We start from the raw sequence: 14239 nt of genomic DNA, 5'->3' as shown, positions 1-14239 counted from the left end.
TTGTGCTTCACTCACTAGACACGCTTATTCCCCCACAGGTCAGGTTTTCTAGCGGTTTGTTGAAAGGACAACCACTCCATTTTGTATTTGTAATACTATCAACACCCTATTAATGGCACTGCAATTAACCAAAGACTATGTTAGGCTAATTGTATTTCAATCAATTCACACACAGCCTAGGTTACACGATTCTTTCATATTTTCTTTTATTCAAAGAATTCATCAAAATAGCTAGGACCAGTTTGCTACCAGTCCAATATCATGCCTAGTTGCCTACAATTTCATTCAAACAAGTTTTTTCGCTTGATCTCAGTCTGGGAAACCAGCCCTTGGGTTCCAGTAATCCTTCACACTTATTTGGGCTTCAATAGAAAAATGCCAGTATCTTCTTTTCAGCTTCACCTATTGAGGACTTTTAAGATCCTTTGTCAGTCCCCTTTTGTCCTATACCCCCACATGTCAAACTCAGTGCAGTGGGCTTTTGCTATTTTAACGATATCTCAACAGAACTTCCAATTGCAACACAATAAGAATATCCCATCAGTGTATCTTCACTGCTCAGCGAGGAGCTAAGAGAGGTTTCTCTTGACACTATTGTAAACATTTGTTGTCAAAACAATACGAAAAACAAAAAATGAACGGGTATACTGTAGGCTACAGCCATAATGCTTTACGTGCTACATAAGAACACAAAGACAAAAAATATATGTACATTATATACATGAATAATGTAAAGGGGACGATTTGTTTTGTTAAGAGAAAATCAGACAATAAATATGAAAAAGATATTTTGGTTATAGAGGTGTCTTCAAATCAACTTAGAAGCAACATCGGTTGTTGTGTTTTATAGTTTGGAGCCCATTTCCACCAATATGATGGGAAAAGATCTTGTAAGTCATGAGAAATTTGAAATGACTTGGTGTCTCAAAATAAATACTTTGTTTCTCAAAATAATGAAAAACTTTCAAATAGAATGAAAAACGCAACCTGCTTTAAAAAAAAATTAATCTGGCCTATTTTCAAAATTTGAAACCTCAAAATACAATCAAAAAAATAAAGTTTTCTGAAAGTGAGTATCTCCAAATTACAATATCTTAAAAAAAGAAAGATTTGGTATCAAAATAATCAGAAGCTTTCTCTAAATCCAAATGAGAAATTTCAAAAATAATATTATATAATGTCTCATTTCGCAATACTATGTCACATTGGCAGAAATGGTCTTCCATAGTAAAAAGTGATAGTTCACACGAAAATGCAAAATTAATGAAATTACATGATTGTGAACTACCGCAAATGAACCAGCTTTTCTTGGCTGTTAAATCATTTTCATCAGTCTTTAAAGAATATGCTTGCAGTTGCTTGTGAAACAGTCATTCTGGTGTTAACAATCAGACCAGCTGATTCTTTTTACAATAATTAACCAACAACACCTACACACAGTTTTCAACAGCTGTTGACAGTTGAACAGGGTATTAATTGGATTTTAGGGAGTGTATAAGGACACTCATTTGAAGAACAAAAGGGTATCAAACGCAGAAGAGGGATTCATAGATCAGATTGAGGATGTCTGATTGCCCACCTGTTTGCATGGTCAATGCAATTCCTTTTCCACTCACTAGAGGGCAGAACAACACCATTAGCTAATGATGCAGAGAGATACTATAGCTGCATAACTGGCGAAATCCTGTCATTTTACTGTAGTTTGTGTTATAAATCCAGTTTAGTCCAAGATGTTGCAAACATAACTGTTCTCTCTGGCTCTGTTTCCCTAACAGAGAAGCTTGATATTGGCAGAGGTGCATACAGTCCAAATCTCTGGTAGGGTAGGTAGGTTTGTGACAAACAGCTTCACTGCTGCGCCGTCCTGTGCCAATCCATCACTGACTTCAGCCCCCCTGGATGAATGTGTAAGAGACTCATGATCTATCTGTGGCACCTGGGAGGGCTCTGCTGCGATGCAGAATGCTTATTGGTTTATATAGGCAGGCGGCCATCATTTTTTATTGGCTATCCTCCGCTTCCTGGTGGCCAGCATGTCATAGAACGGGTCCCTGCTGATACTTGCTCTGAAACAGGGTGGGGGAGCAGGGGGTAGAGAGAAGGTTTTGTTAAGCGATTGGCCAAGTCTCAATATAACACCAATTTATTAATATTCTGTTTTTCAGCTCCCACTGATTCAACATTTTGTATATTTTTCTATTGCCTTACACTAGTAGTAATAGTTGAATAGTCTATGCTGAGACAAGATGCATAATATTCAATGAACAGTCAGGTTCAAGACTAGAAACTAGTAGAAAGTATGTTTCACAATATTGTGAAGTTGTGAACATATCTTGCATAATGGAGCTCTATGACTCCAAATATTCCTCCCTGTAGACATATTATAGTTGTGACAAAGCTTTATTCCCTGGGAGGGGAGAGATCACACACTGGCATGTAATAAGGCTGAATAAGCCATGGTTTACCAAACGGCAAGACTGCAGGGCATGCTGTGTGTGTGTGTGTGTGTGTGTGTGTGTGTGTGTGCACGCGCGCGCACTCGCTCCTAGCCACAGGAGAAGTTGCCAACCATGCAGATGAGTCAGGGACACAGCAAGGCTGCAGTGTGTGTGTGTGTGTGTGTGTGTGTGCAGGAGAGAGAGAATGTGCTGACCAGACCACAGGCTAGTCTGCCACCCCAGCCATCTGAGTCAAGAGACACAAGTGTCATTGAGTAGCACTCCCCCAACCTGCCCAGTCCAGGGGCATAGTCATATAGTAGTACAGTATTCAGCTGCTACATGTATGGCAGATGTATTTGTGAAATATTGTGGTTATGGTTATGGTATGGCATATAGAATAGTATTTTATTTTAGTATAGAATATTATAATAATGTATTTTTGAGTGGTGCAACCACTCCTATAGACACTGACAGCTATGTGTGTCCCTGGCTGGCTGGCTGTGTCCCTGCATGGGTCCCTGGCTGGCTGTGTCCGAGCACGAAAATAGCGTGTCACTGTTGCGCAGCCTAACACACACACACACACACACACATATATATTAACTGTACAGGTATATATGATGATTTGAGGTGTTAACAGTACAGTAGAGGGACCCCCTGGGGACCTCTACACGGTAACTGTCATTTCTCGACCGTTTTGGACGCGGGCGGCTCACCGGAACCGGGCCAGCACCCTGGCCCAGTCCAGATCCTGTGGGTCTGGAACTTCCAGGGTGCCACCGGGGACCACTCACTTCACACAGGTGTGATTTTTTTCCCCTTCTTTTATTATTATATTATATTATATTATAGTCAAACTGGAGACATTGCAACCATATGGTTGCTGCACTAACCATTCACATTTATTTTGAGGAGTGACTGCAGTGGTAGCCAAATAATCACCACATCCCAAGTCAAATTCCCAGTTGGGCATCAGTGCAAAGTGCAAAGCACACTGCCAACGCCATTGACCGGCATGAAGTGCCACCCCATTACAGATTGTTACTTGCGCTTTCTGAAGAAAATATGCCATACGTTGATGAAAACTCTACTCTGCTTTGCTATGCTATGAATCAATTTACAATTTAGGCATTTAGCAGACGCTCTTAACCAGTACAGTAAGCAACAACACAAGGTACTACATCAAATGCATAGAAATAGTCATCTAGGATCATAAGTAAGCTACTATCATCAGTCTAACAGTAGAACTATACTAGATACATAGAGCTGGTCTTGTGTTTTCTTATTTGTAAATCTTCAGGTTCTGCCCCTACGATGTCATCTCAATGTCGGTTAACTCTAATCACACAAACCCTGACAAATGATAACCTCTTCCCACTTTGAAATCCACTTAACTGCCCACGAAGCAGCCTTGTTCAAACGTAATTTTAACTTGGAAGTTAAAATAAGTGAAACTTAACGTCTAAGCATTGGCCAGAAATCCATCAGTGAGATTTAATGGAAACACATGTCAATGGTAATGTGATTTCTGTATAGTGAGAGCATGGAGGGATCTTTTATTACGATATTTTCAGCTCTGGTATTGATCAGTGAATTGTCCAGTAATGCTGGACTTAGTGATTCCAACAAGTCGATCGATTACCCACTGGGTCCAATTTGCTGCAGTAATCGAGTCTCTTTTCCTGCCTTAACAAGACAGCATTTGGATGTGACCAATAGAGTGCAGACGCTGTCAAAATGCATTTGAGTGCTTCCATTTGTGTGTGTAATTGAATTGAAATTGTGTGTGTGTGTGTGCGTGCGTGAGAGAGACAGAGCGCATGTTTTTTGTTTCATACTTGACACTCCAGGCCTTATCGAACGGAAGCCTGGTTAACCTCCAGAGAGCAGAAATCACCTCTGAGTCCACAGTCTTATCTGTCTCACAGTGTGAGAAACTGAGTCACACAGTCACATGTGAGTGTTTGCGCTCGTGCATCCCATATGTGCATGTGTGCTAGCACGCATTTGGGTGTGTGTGTGTTCCTCACAGCCAAGGTCAGACATGTGAAAGGCACACATGGGAAATAGGCTCGACGTCAGCTAAGTGCCCTTCCAGTGTAAAAGGATCCGTGCTAACGGAGAGGTTCTAGGGGAATCTTACTTGATGGATTTGATCCACTCTTCCTTCTCTTCTGGCGTGGGTGCTGATATTCTGTACACCACGTGGTTGCCCTCCACAACACGTCCATCTGCCTCCGTCTTGCAGGCCTTGATCACCTGGCCTTTGTGGTTGGGATTGTAGAGCTCAAAGCAGTTCTGCGAGGAGAGCGGGACAGTTTTAAATGTCAGGATTCTGTCCACCTGGGAACCGTGTCCAAAATGTGTTAATTAGTTGGTGCCATAGTGTGTTTTACATTTTCTAAAGACATTTTCAAATGTGATGCCCTGTTGCAACACTATATGGGGTTCAAGGCTACTTTTGAAGTGTGGTTGTGGCGAGACATATAGGAATACAAAACACATGTAAAACATGTAAGTTACTTGACATAAACACATTATACAATTTTTGCTATTGTTAAGGACAATGTAAAGTTCAGAGACAGGAACAGAAGGGCTACGTTTCTTACAGGCTTCTTGGGCTCAGCGACCTCTCTGATACTGAGGTTCTCCAGGGGAATAATTCCACGAGGCTCTTTATCCTGAAAACACAGAGAAAGAGAGATAGTATTCATGTCAGTATCATGTCAGTTCATGGTCAGTATGTAGCTCCAATCGGAACCTCTCCCTCCACTGCGTAGGGTGCCGGTAGAGTGTGAAACCGGCGAACAGTGGCCAATATTGTTGATTTTTGAGGGGCGCTATAGCCCCTCTTAAAACAGCTATAGTGTAGATTCTGTCTGAACACAAACATTAAATGCCATTGACAATGAATGGAGAATGTACGTCATATGTGTCTGAGCAAATCGGCTGAGTATGTCGTGGCCAGAGTAATATAGTAAGAGAGTGGCGACACTAGCGTTGACTCCCATTGTAACAATGGAATGCGAAAGTGCTCATTCTATCTCCAGCCATAGGAGCAATGTTTGGAACTATAGCCCATAAGTGCCCGCTTATGTGTAATTTTGACCCTTTTACGCTCATCGTCAAGAAAAAGTAATGTAGTCAGCCTGTGGCCAGTCAACCCCTGTCCGTGGTTGCATTGTGCAATGGGAAAACATGGCACACTGTTGTGGCTTGTGGGTAGGCACAAGGATAGTGTGTTAGCCTGGTTATCCTTGTGTTGATTGTCAGTAGAGTGGTCTGTTAGTCCCTGTGTCTAAACTCCCCTGTGTGTTCAGTTCATTGTGAGTTCATGTATGTGTTTGGCGTGTTTAAACTTTTTAATCTAGTGCTGTACCTGGCTATGTTTGACCCACCTTGTTTCTTTTTTTTTTTACAAAAGCATACAAGATACACATGACTTACACAAAAGAAAATAGAAACAAAAAATAAAACACAACTAGCAGTCAAAAACTACCCCAAATGGACAACACTCCTCCACATTCTGTTGTTGACAATAGCGATTATATCATCTGTAATGTATTACACTTAAAAAATGTTAATGCAACCATCCTTTAATATACAAATAAAAGTAGTCCCATATTTCTTGGAACGTTCCTTTGACATTGTTCGACCCACCTTGTTTCTGGAGAACCTTAGTTTATGTGTCATGTTTTGGTGAACCTGGTTATTATTATTTAAAACTCTTGAGTTGATCTGTTCGGCCCTCAGCCATGTTGCATTTGGGTCCTATACTGTCCTATACTCCTCACTCACCTTGATACTGTGACCCAATGCATAAACTGGGGGGTCTTTGAACTTGAAAGTTGAACGTTTTAGAACTACTGTGGTAGTGGATGGAGTCACTGAAGTATATAAACTTCCTCCAGCAAGCTACTAATGTCTCTCTCTGACGGGGGATGTACCTCCCATCAGGGGGCTGAGCCGCCATCATGTCTGTATACTGTATACTAATGAGGCGCTGTGGCAGGGGACGGCACGTGTTGGGACTTGTGGCGAGTGGGGGGTGGTCTCACAGCTGGTTGTGAGGAAGGAGTGATGAAGACGTTTTTTTGGTATATTATTTGCGTGTGTGTGTGTGTGTGTGTGTGTGTGTGTGTGTGTTGGGTAAATGGGGGAGGGGGCTGAGTGAAGCACTTGGCTTAACCAGGACAGATGTGCTGCCGCAACCTCCCCAGATGTTTCCCATGATGCATCATGTTAATTGCTGGATGGAGGTCAGACACTGCTAAAGAGAGGGGATGTGTGTGTGTGTGTGTGTGTGTGTGTGTGTGTGTGGTGATATATGTCACTTAATCCCTGTGTCACTCGGTTTGACTACCAGTCCTCCCTGGCCTTTAGGTGATTTTATTTAATCTAATTTCATAGAGTATGCACACGTGCACGCACACACACACACACATACACACAAACACACCCCTCTGTCCGCTTACTGTTGTGTATTCGAAGTAGTAGAGGCAGTTGTCTGTTAGAATGAACCACCTCCTCTTCCATGTCTTCACCCTCCCACCTACACACAGAGAAACACAGGGTTTAGAGTTAACGGAAAACAGAGAGAGATATGAGAGAGAGAGAGAGTGTGTGTGTGTGTGTGTGTGTGTGTGTGTGTGTGTGTGTGTGTGTGTGTGTGTGTGTGTGTGTGTGTGTGTGTGTGTGCGTGCGTGCGTGCGTGCGTGCGTGCGTGCGTGCGTGCGTGCGTGCGTGTGTGTGTGTGTGTGTGTGCTTGCGTGCGTGCGTGCGTGCGTGTGTGAGTGAGAGATCAGAGAGAGAGAGAGAGAGAGAGAGAGATAGGGGGGAGAGAGAGACTATGAAACAGAAAAAGGAAGAGGGACACCAGATAGCCAAGCCATGCCAATGTTCATCCACTGGGTGATGAAGATGACAGTGTTAGTTCTGGAGTATCGGGTCAACCAGTTGAGATCTCTAGTAAGTCCACATGAAACATCTGATTTTTTTAATTGCAACCCATAAAAACAGCTCCATGACTGAAATTAGGTCACAAAAACGTATATTTGAGAACTCCTGCTGACTGGTAGACTGATTCAAACACAAAAGAATAGCAAAATCACTGAACTGGAGATGAGATAAAAAATATATAAAAAACATTAAACATCTCACCTCAAAACAAGAACAGAAAAAAAAGGAGAGAAATGTCCTTGACGATATCTAAAACCCAAAAACAACATTAACTCCAGCATCTGTATTATGGAGAAAGCTTTTGCTGCAAATAGCAGATGGACAAGCTCACAACGCAACGGTGAGCTTGACCAACAGCGAAAGCATTCTGAAAATACACTAGTACAGAGGCCTGAGGCACTCCGCTCAACCATCCGGGGTTTACGTGGTTAATTCATATTCTCGAAAGGGAGAGCATTTACATTTTAAATGGTTAAAGACAAGTAATAATGGTGGATCTTAAACGGGGGTATTCCTGGAACCATTCACAAACATGTGAGTCAAGTCCTTTTTATATTTCTTCGTTTACAAGAAGGAAAATCTATTTTCAGCCCCTGACTCACGCTCAATAATACACATTTCTGACCACAGAAAACAAACGACAGAGCCAAGAGACATCTGATGGCTTTCATTCTAAACGCCCCGTATGTGGGAGTTAGAACATTTTAAAGAAACACTCTCAGCAGTTATATGGAGATTGTGAGATGTCACGCCGGATTATCATTATCAGCTTACTGGATTTTCTGGTTAATTAGACCCCGGATGATGTCATTTATTAACCTACACAGTCAAATTGGCAGTGTTAATGTATTCATTTGTTGTAACTCAGAGAGTGCACAAATATAACCAAATGGACCTTTGTACACTCCCTGAGTTAAATGAACACTGAAGTGAAAACCTACAGTACGTAGATACTATAAAGAAACATGTTGTTTTGGAGACACTATAAATCATGTGTGGCCGCCGGCCTGTCCATCCTGCTGCTGCAACACGGACACAGCATAATAACAAGCTTGCTGACTTTCCAGAATGCGCCCGTCTCTGAGGCGTCTACGGTTACTGATGTAATCAATATGCAATACTCCCCACGCATGCACGCAGATGTCACTGTCATACCAGCCACAATTCCATCTACACACTTCATTACTTCCATGGAATTTTTACATTCATATGAATAGTCCAATGCCCAGGAGGTCTACAGCATATCTCATCTATTTTTATCCACCGCTCAAACTGAAAATGAGGATGGATATATATGACAGAATACAATTTCACGAGTGTCAATGAGCCAACTAAAGTGAGAGTGAAAGTCTAGAGGGTGTTTAACTTCATCTCCAAAACTGTATCTGTGTATGCTTGCTGCGCCACAGCCCTACAAATTTGTAAAACTCAAATGCAGTTCCATGCGTGTATTAGGAGACTGAGAGAGTAAACACGTGTCAACCGTGTGACAATTAAAGAAGCTCAAAACCTGAACAATAACTTTTGGAGGCAAGGACACACACTCCTAACAATGTTCAAATGATGTTTAAATACTGTGACATGCTGTGTATACGGAGGATGGTGATGGATTCAGGCATAGCACAGGCTCGGGCTGGGGGGAAATAAGCAGGCACCTTGGTGTTAATTACAGCTTATGGAGCGCCACGCAGCTTCAGAGAAGCGCAGCAGTCATTCACATCCAACTGCCTGACAGGCCAGCAGAGTACCTCATTTAACTACGCCGTTAAAAGAAATAAAGGAAAGAAGCACATTCTTCCCTCAGTTGAGCGGGGGCTTTACGAGGGTGGGGCTAAATGGAATTCACCGGTAGGAAAAGCTGGAACTAAAACGATCTGGCAAGCACAGCGTACGGGGGAATGGAGACAGTACGAGAGACAAATATAGAGAGTAGGAGAGAGAGAAAGAGACAGAGAGGCAAAGACATAAAGTGTAAGAGAGAAAGGAGATAAGTAGAGGGGTCCCTCAGGGGGGCTCTGTTAGTCTGTTAGAAACGAATGTACTGCATCTGCTATATCCAAACAGCAGCACGCATTATCACTGCTCCACCTCAGGCACTATAGATGCTCTCCCGCTGAGCTCTCTCACTGATTCAAAAGCTTGAGTTGAGGGCAAGTCTCAAATGGCACGTAGCTTATGCATGAGATGAATCCGTTTTCAGTGAAATGATTACCAGTGGAAAATGTAGTGGAAACCTATATAACTACACTGACCTGTGTGATCCTGCTACACAGCTGTGTCAGCTACTGAGGAAGCTTAGACATAAAGACCAGGAGCATAAAACACTGTGATGTGACAAAAGAAAGCCTGCAAAGAAAGCCTTATGCTAGGTTTCAGCTGATCCTCTAGTGATCATGAGTGGTAGTAATGTTCACTACAGGGCGCCAGTTGAGACCAGTCCTCAGCCCAGTGGAGGAAGTCAGCCAATACCCGCCGAGCATAAAGAAAGCTCAGTCAGAGACCATCCTCTTAGCCTCCCCAAATGATAGCCCATCCCTTCAGGGACTGCCATAACTCACTGTCTGCCCCCCACCCCACTCGCGTGCTAACAAGCTCCACAGCAAACCAGGCAATTAGATGGAGTGGCAATGTTCAGGAGCTCTGGTTTACTGAGGAGAAAACAGCAGCCAAATGCCAGCATGGTGGCGCTCCATGACGAACGAGGAGAAGGGGAGAAGAGGAGGGGTGGGCTGAGGGTGGAGGGGTACCTACCTCCTAATGCAGAGAGATAAGTAGGAAGAGCCAGTCACAGAACAGAGCAGAGAGGTGAAAGGGTGAGAGGTCAGAGTGAGTGCATGAAGGGAGAAACAGAGGGCAGCAGAACTTCTGAAAGACAACTGCGAACACACAGATCACTGTGACAACAGACAACAGGAGAACAGAGGGATGAGGGGACAGCTGAATCACACTGACAGAAATACACATTACATGAGGAGAGGAGAGGAGAGGAGAGGAGAGGAGAGGAGAGGAGAGGAGAGGAGAGGAGAGGAGAGGAGAGGAGACACACACTACCAACAGAAATTGACACCCAACACACATCATGGAAGGAAAAAAGGACAAATAATACTTATCAATCACTGTGCTTTGATGCTATGTTGACATTAGTAGACACATCAAGGTTTTCAGAGCTGAAACATGAATCACGCTGGGGGCCATTATGACAACTACGTAGTACATACCTAGCTTTAACAGCCAGCCTTCTCTGTCAGGGTTGAAGAATGTATGCGTCAGGTCGTTCCCATCATCCTCTGGGATTTTGAAAGGCTCGTTCTTGATGCTGTCGTATAGATTCTGTACAAAACGGGGAAGTGGGGTAGACAACATTTATCAAATGGGGAAAATAGGCTAAATTTCACACAGTAGGAGGCATGGCGGATTCACTCACTCACGCACGCACACGCGCGCGCACACACACACACACACACACACACACACACACACACACACACACACACACAGTTCAGTGCATATCACAAACAAACACATTAGGGACTCACTCTGAGCAGATCCTCGGGCAAGTCCCCTCCCTCGTTGATGCCTCTGTTCATGGAGATGAAGCGTTCCACAGGGGGTTTGTCCCTGACGTTGGGGTTGTGCAGGCTGGTGTTCAGCATGATGATGGCAAACGACAGCACATAACACGTATCTATAGGGCGACAGCATTCACCAAACGGGTTGGTGGATTTGAACATTAAGGATGGACACTGGGCAGCTGCCTTAATGCAGAGTGCCTCACGGTTACCAAGAGCATATATGGTATACATTTTTAACATGTTTGGACCTTGCAATAAAAGTAAGGGAGGGGAAATAGCTTTTACTGCTTCAGCCAAATGATGGCTGCTCAGATAGGTGCACAAGATCGAGCTTTCATGGGTTAGTTGGCTTACTCAGGGACACTTCGACACATAGACTGGGCGAACCAAGGGTCGACCCAGCGACATTCAGATTCCCAGATGGCCTCTCTAACCCCTCAACTACAGCCACACTAACCACTTTAACCGGATTGCAGCAATACTTCATTGCCCGCAGTCCCCCAGGGGGTCTATACTTGGCCCACTCCTTCTACACCAAATCTCTTTAGCAAAAATAGCTAATCTGCAAGCTCAAGATTGCCTATTGTCGCTAAATGTTCACCTATCTGGGCATGCCACGCTCAGTGATTTCTTGTGAAACCTGTGGCAGCACTGTATGTGACACAATCGCAATAGGTCTGTAGAGAGAGAAAGTGTCACAGACATTGTCTGAATTTTAATGTCAATGTTTGTTTTGACAATGACAACCAGGGAAGAGAGTGAAGTAGAGAAACAGACCGCCTTAAATAAATCCTTCATTGTCTTCAGTCCATCCTGTCTCCTTTGCCTATTGTCTGTCTTTTAGACGCACTGATGTTATGAATCCTGCCACACGTACACAGTCAGTGACTGACTGACAGACAGACAGACGTTCATCTTTTGAGCCAGGTTTTCTGAGGATGTGCACGTACACACCAAATGACGGGTCAGAGATTCTGAATCTGCTGAAGTAAACAAAGAAATTACATCTTTCCAGAACCTGCACAGACACACTTACACACACGCTTTGTGGCTTAGAGAAAGATGGCCCTCCTTTCTTTCTTTTTTTAGTTTATTTGATCATCTTCACAGTTACAAAACAGCTTATTTGTCAAGACACATAACAAAAAGGAACTGGAGGTGATCAAAAGGAATAGGCTGAAGCTGAAAGCTTATAAATGCCTATCCTACCTTCCTACCTCTTCCAGAAACTGAGAACAGGTCCGGTGCGTGCCAAACTAACCTGCATAACCTTTGTAACGGACCCCGGGATGGTCAAACTTTTATTTTGAAGGGTATGGCCGGAAGCGCCAGCCAGCTCCTTCCGGCTGTCATCAGAGGGCTATTTAAACCCAGCTTTGCATGTGCAGGGAGAGGAATTGTTTGGCATGGACGGACGGCATGGGGAATCGCATGACAAACAAGACATGTTTGGTGCGATCCCCATGTAACTTTGAGAACACAAGAATGGACCTTGAGAGAGACATGCTGTTTAGAACTCTATGATTTAGCGCCTAGCTGGAAGGGGAAAAAGGTATTATTGTTTTTGATGTTTTCTTGTTATTGTTCACTGAATGTTTGGAGTTTCATTGTTTCCTGATCTGTCTAATGTGGATTATGATGGTTTATGGTTCAGGATGCATATTTTGTAATACTTATCAGAAATGTTATGCCAATGCATAAATATGATTTACTTTTATATTATGAAACTGCTTTTATATATATATGATGTACTGATATGTGACGCTATTGATGTGATGTTTATTGATCTTTGATGTATGTATCATATGTTTTTCTTTCAGTTTTCACGGTGACAGTTTACAAATAAAATGGTAAAATTCATCAGTCGATCTCCAACTCCTTATTGCCAGCTGGGTCCGCTACAACCTTTACAATTACCCTTCCCGAATGTTTACATTGCACTCCAGCTTTTCCTGAGACTGCCAGTTACAAACTGTGAGGGGGAACACTCATTCTACAACATCTAGGGCATTTAGTGTAACACAGTGCTTCTCAAACTGTTGTACACTCTCAGTGAACCAACATGCACAACTGACCTAAATGGAGCAGAGCCTTCATTAGTATCATTGGTAACATCTATGGAGGTTTGCTGCTGTGCATAGAGCCTATTTCAGCATAGACGTTTTGTGTGCAAGTCAACCTCTATACTCTCACATTGTCGACCCATTCGATTGACCTGCAAAGGACAACATGCAACCATGCGTGACCGCCCACAGCAGCCCTGATGTCTTGCTAGGAGCAAGTCATTGATTCCTCTACAAGCCATTAATCATTTATTGACTTGTTATTGTTGTTGTAGGGTTTCTTTTACCGTGGGAACGTGTATAGCCCCAGGCCTGTGCTGAGACGTACAGTATTTACTGCTTCTTGAATAATGTAATATTACCCATGTTTGATGTTGATGTTTCACTCCATGAACCTTTTATGCCTGATTTATACTTAATTGCGTACGGTGCATATCACTGCAATGCATTGTGAGCTTGTAGATCGGAGAGAGACTTAGTACCCCCCCCCCCCCCCCCACACACACACTATTGGAATCTTATAGCTCCTGTGACATGTTCTATACTCGTGCAAAGATATTAATTGATAGCCTGAATATTATGTAAATCTTGTCATTTGGTGGGGGGCACTGGGGCCACACATAAAAAGAAATTAACCCTAATTTGTATCGTTGACCTACGACCCCTCTCAGAGGCTATCAATTAACACCTTTGCAACCACTATATTAATGGAAAATATTTCCTGCAGCTTTAAATAAAAAAATCTGAACTAACCCTTTAAAGGCTCTACTATACAACCCCTGAATGACTTGTCTGGTGGTTAAGGTTTAATGTGGTACTACTATGAGCTAGTGTGCTCATATGATAGCCTGCCCCAGCCTGTGTGGTTCCTGGTCTAGAGGGGCGAGTGCTGGTGAAAACAGCCAGTGGATCCTATTGGTTCACCCATCTTAGCTGAGGGACTGACCTGTTGACTGGAAGACTCCTGGGTTACACTGGCAGTAACGTGCAGCAAAGGCCTCCATCATACGGTCAATTTTCTGGGCCTCACCTGGAAGACGGAAACTCCACAGGAACTGTCTACACCAGAGAGGGTGGAGTGAGGAGAGGAGAGGAGAGGAGAGAAGATATTTCCATTATGACACAATATACAAAGTGATTGTATGCAGTACATACATAGAGTACGTTTGTTTTACAGAGTACCTGACTATAGTGGTGGATATTG

The 14239-nt window shown here is 43.2% G+C and overlaps 1 protein-coding gene across 2 annotated transcripts in view; it reads right to left on the bottom strand.

The window, feature by feature from the left end:
• Positions 1-89: 89 nt before the first annotated feature.
• Positions 90-14239, bottom strand: part of LOC308333477 (cytohesin-3) — a 34522-nt gene continuing 20372 nt past the window's right edge. For both annotated transcript variants that reach the window (XM_080789911.1, XM_080789912.1), the window contains exons 7-13: positions 13982-14094; positions 10937-11085; positions 10619-10730; positions 6917-6993; positions 5051-5122; positions 4585-4739; positions 90-2066 (exon numbers count right to left, since the gene is read on the bottom strand). In XM_080789911.1, the coding sequence (XP_080646037.1) occupies positions 1994-2066; positions 4585-4739; positions 5051-5122; positions 6917-6993; positions 10619-10730; positions 10937-11085; positions 13982-14094 (751 nt within the window). In that variant the 3' untranslated portion in view covers positions 90-1993. The remainder of the gene's footprint in view (positions 2067-4584; positions 4740-5050; positions 5123-6916; positions 6994-10618; positions 10731-10936; positions 11086-13981; positions 14095-14239) is intronic.

This window comes from Protomyctophum bolini (genome assembly GCF_963924005.1).
Source record: "Protomyctophum bolini genome assembly, chromosome: 18".
NCBI lineage: Eukaryota > Metazoa > Chordata > Actinopteri > Myctophiformes > Myctophidae > Protomyctophum > Protomyctophum bolini.
Note: the sequence above shows the minus strand (reverse complement) of the source record. Positions and strands in the feature narration are given on the sequence as shown.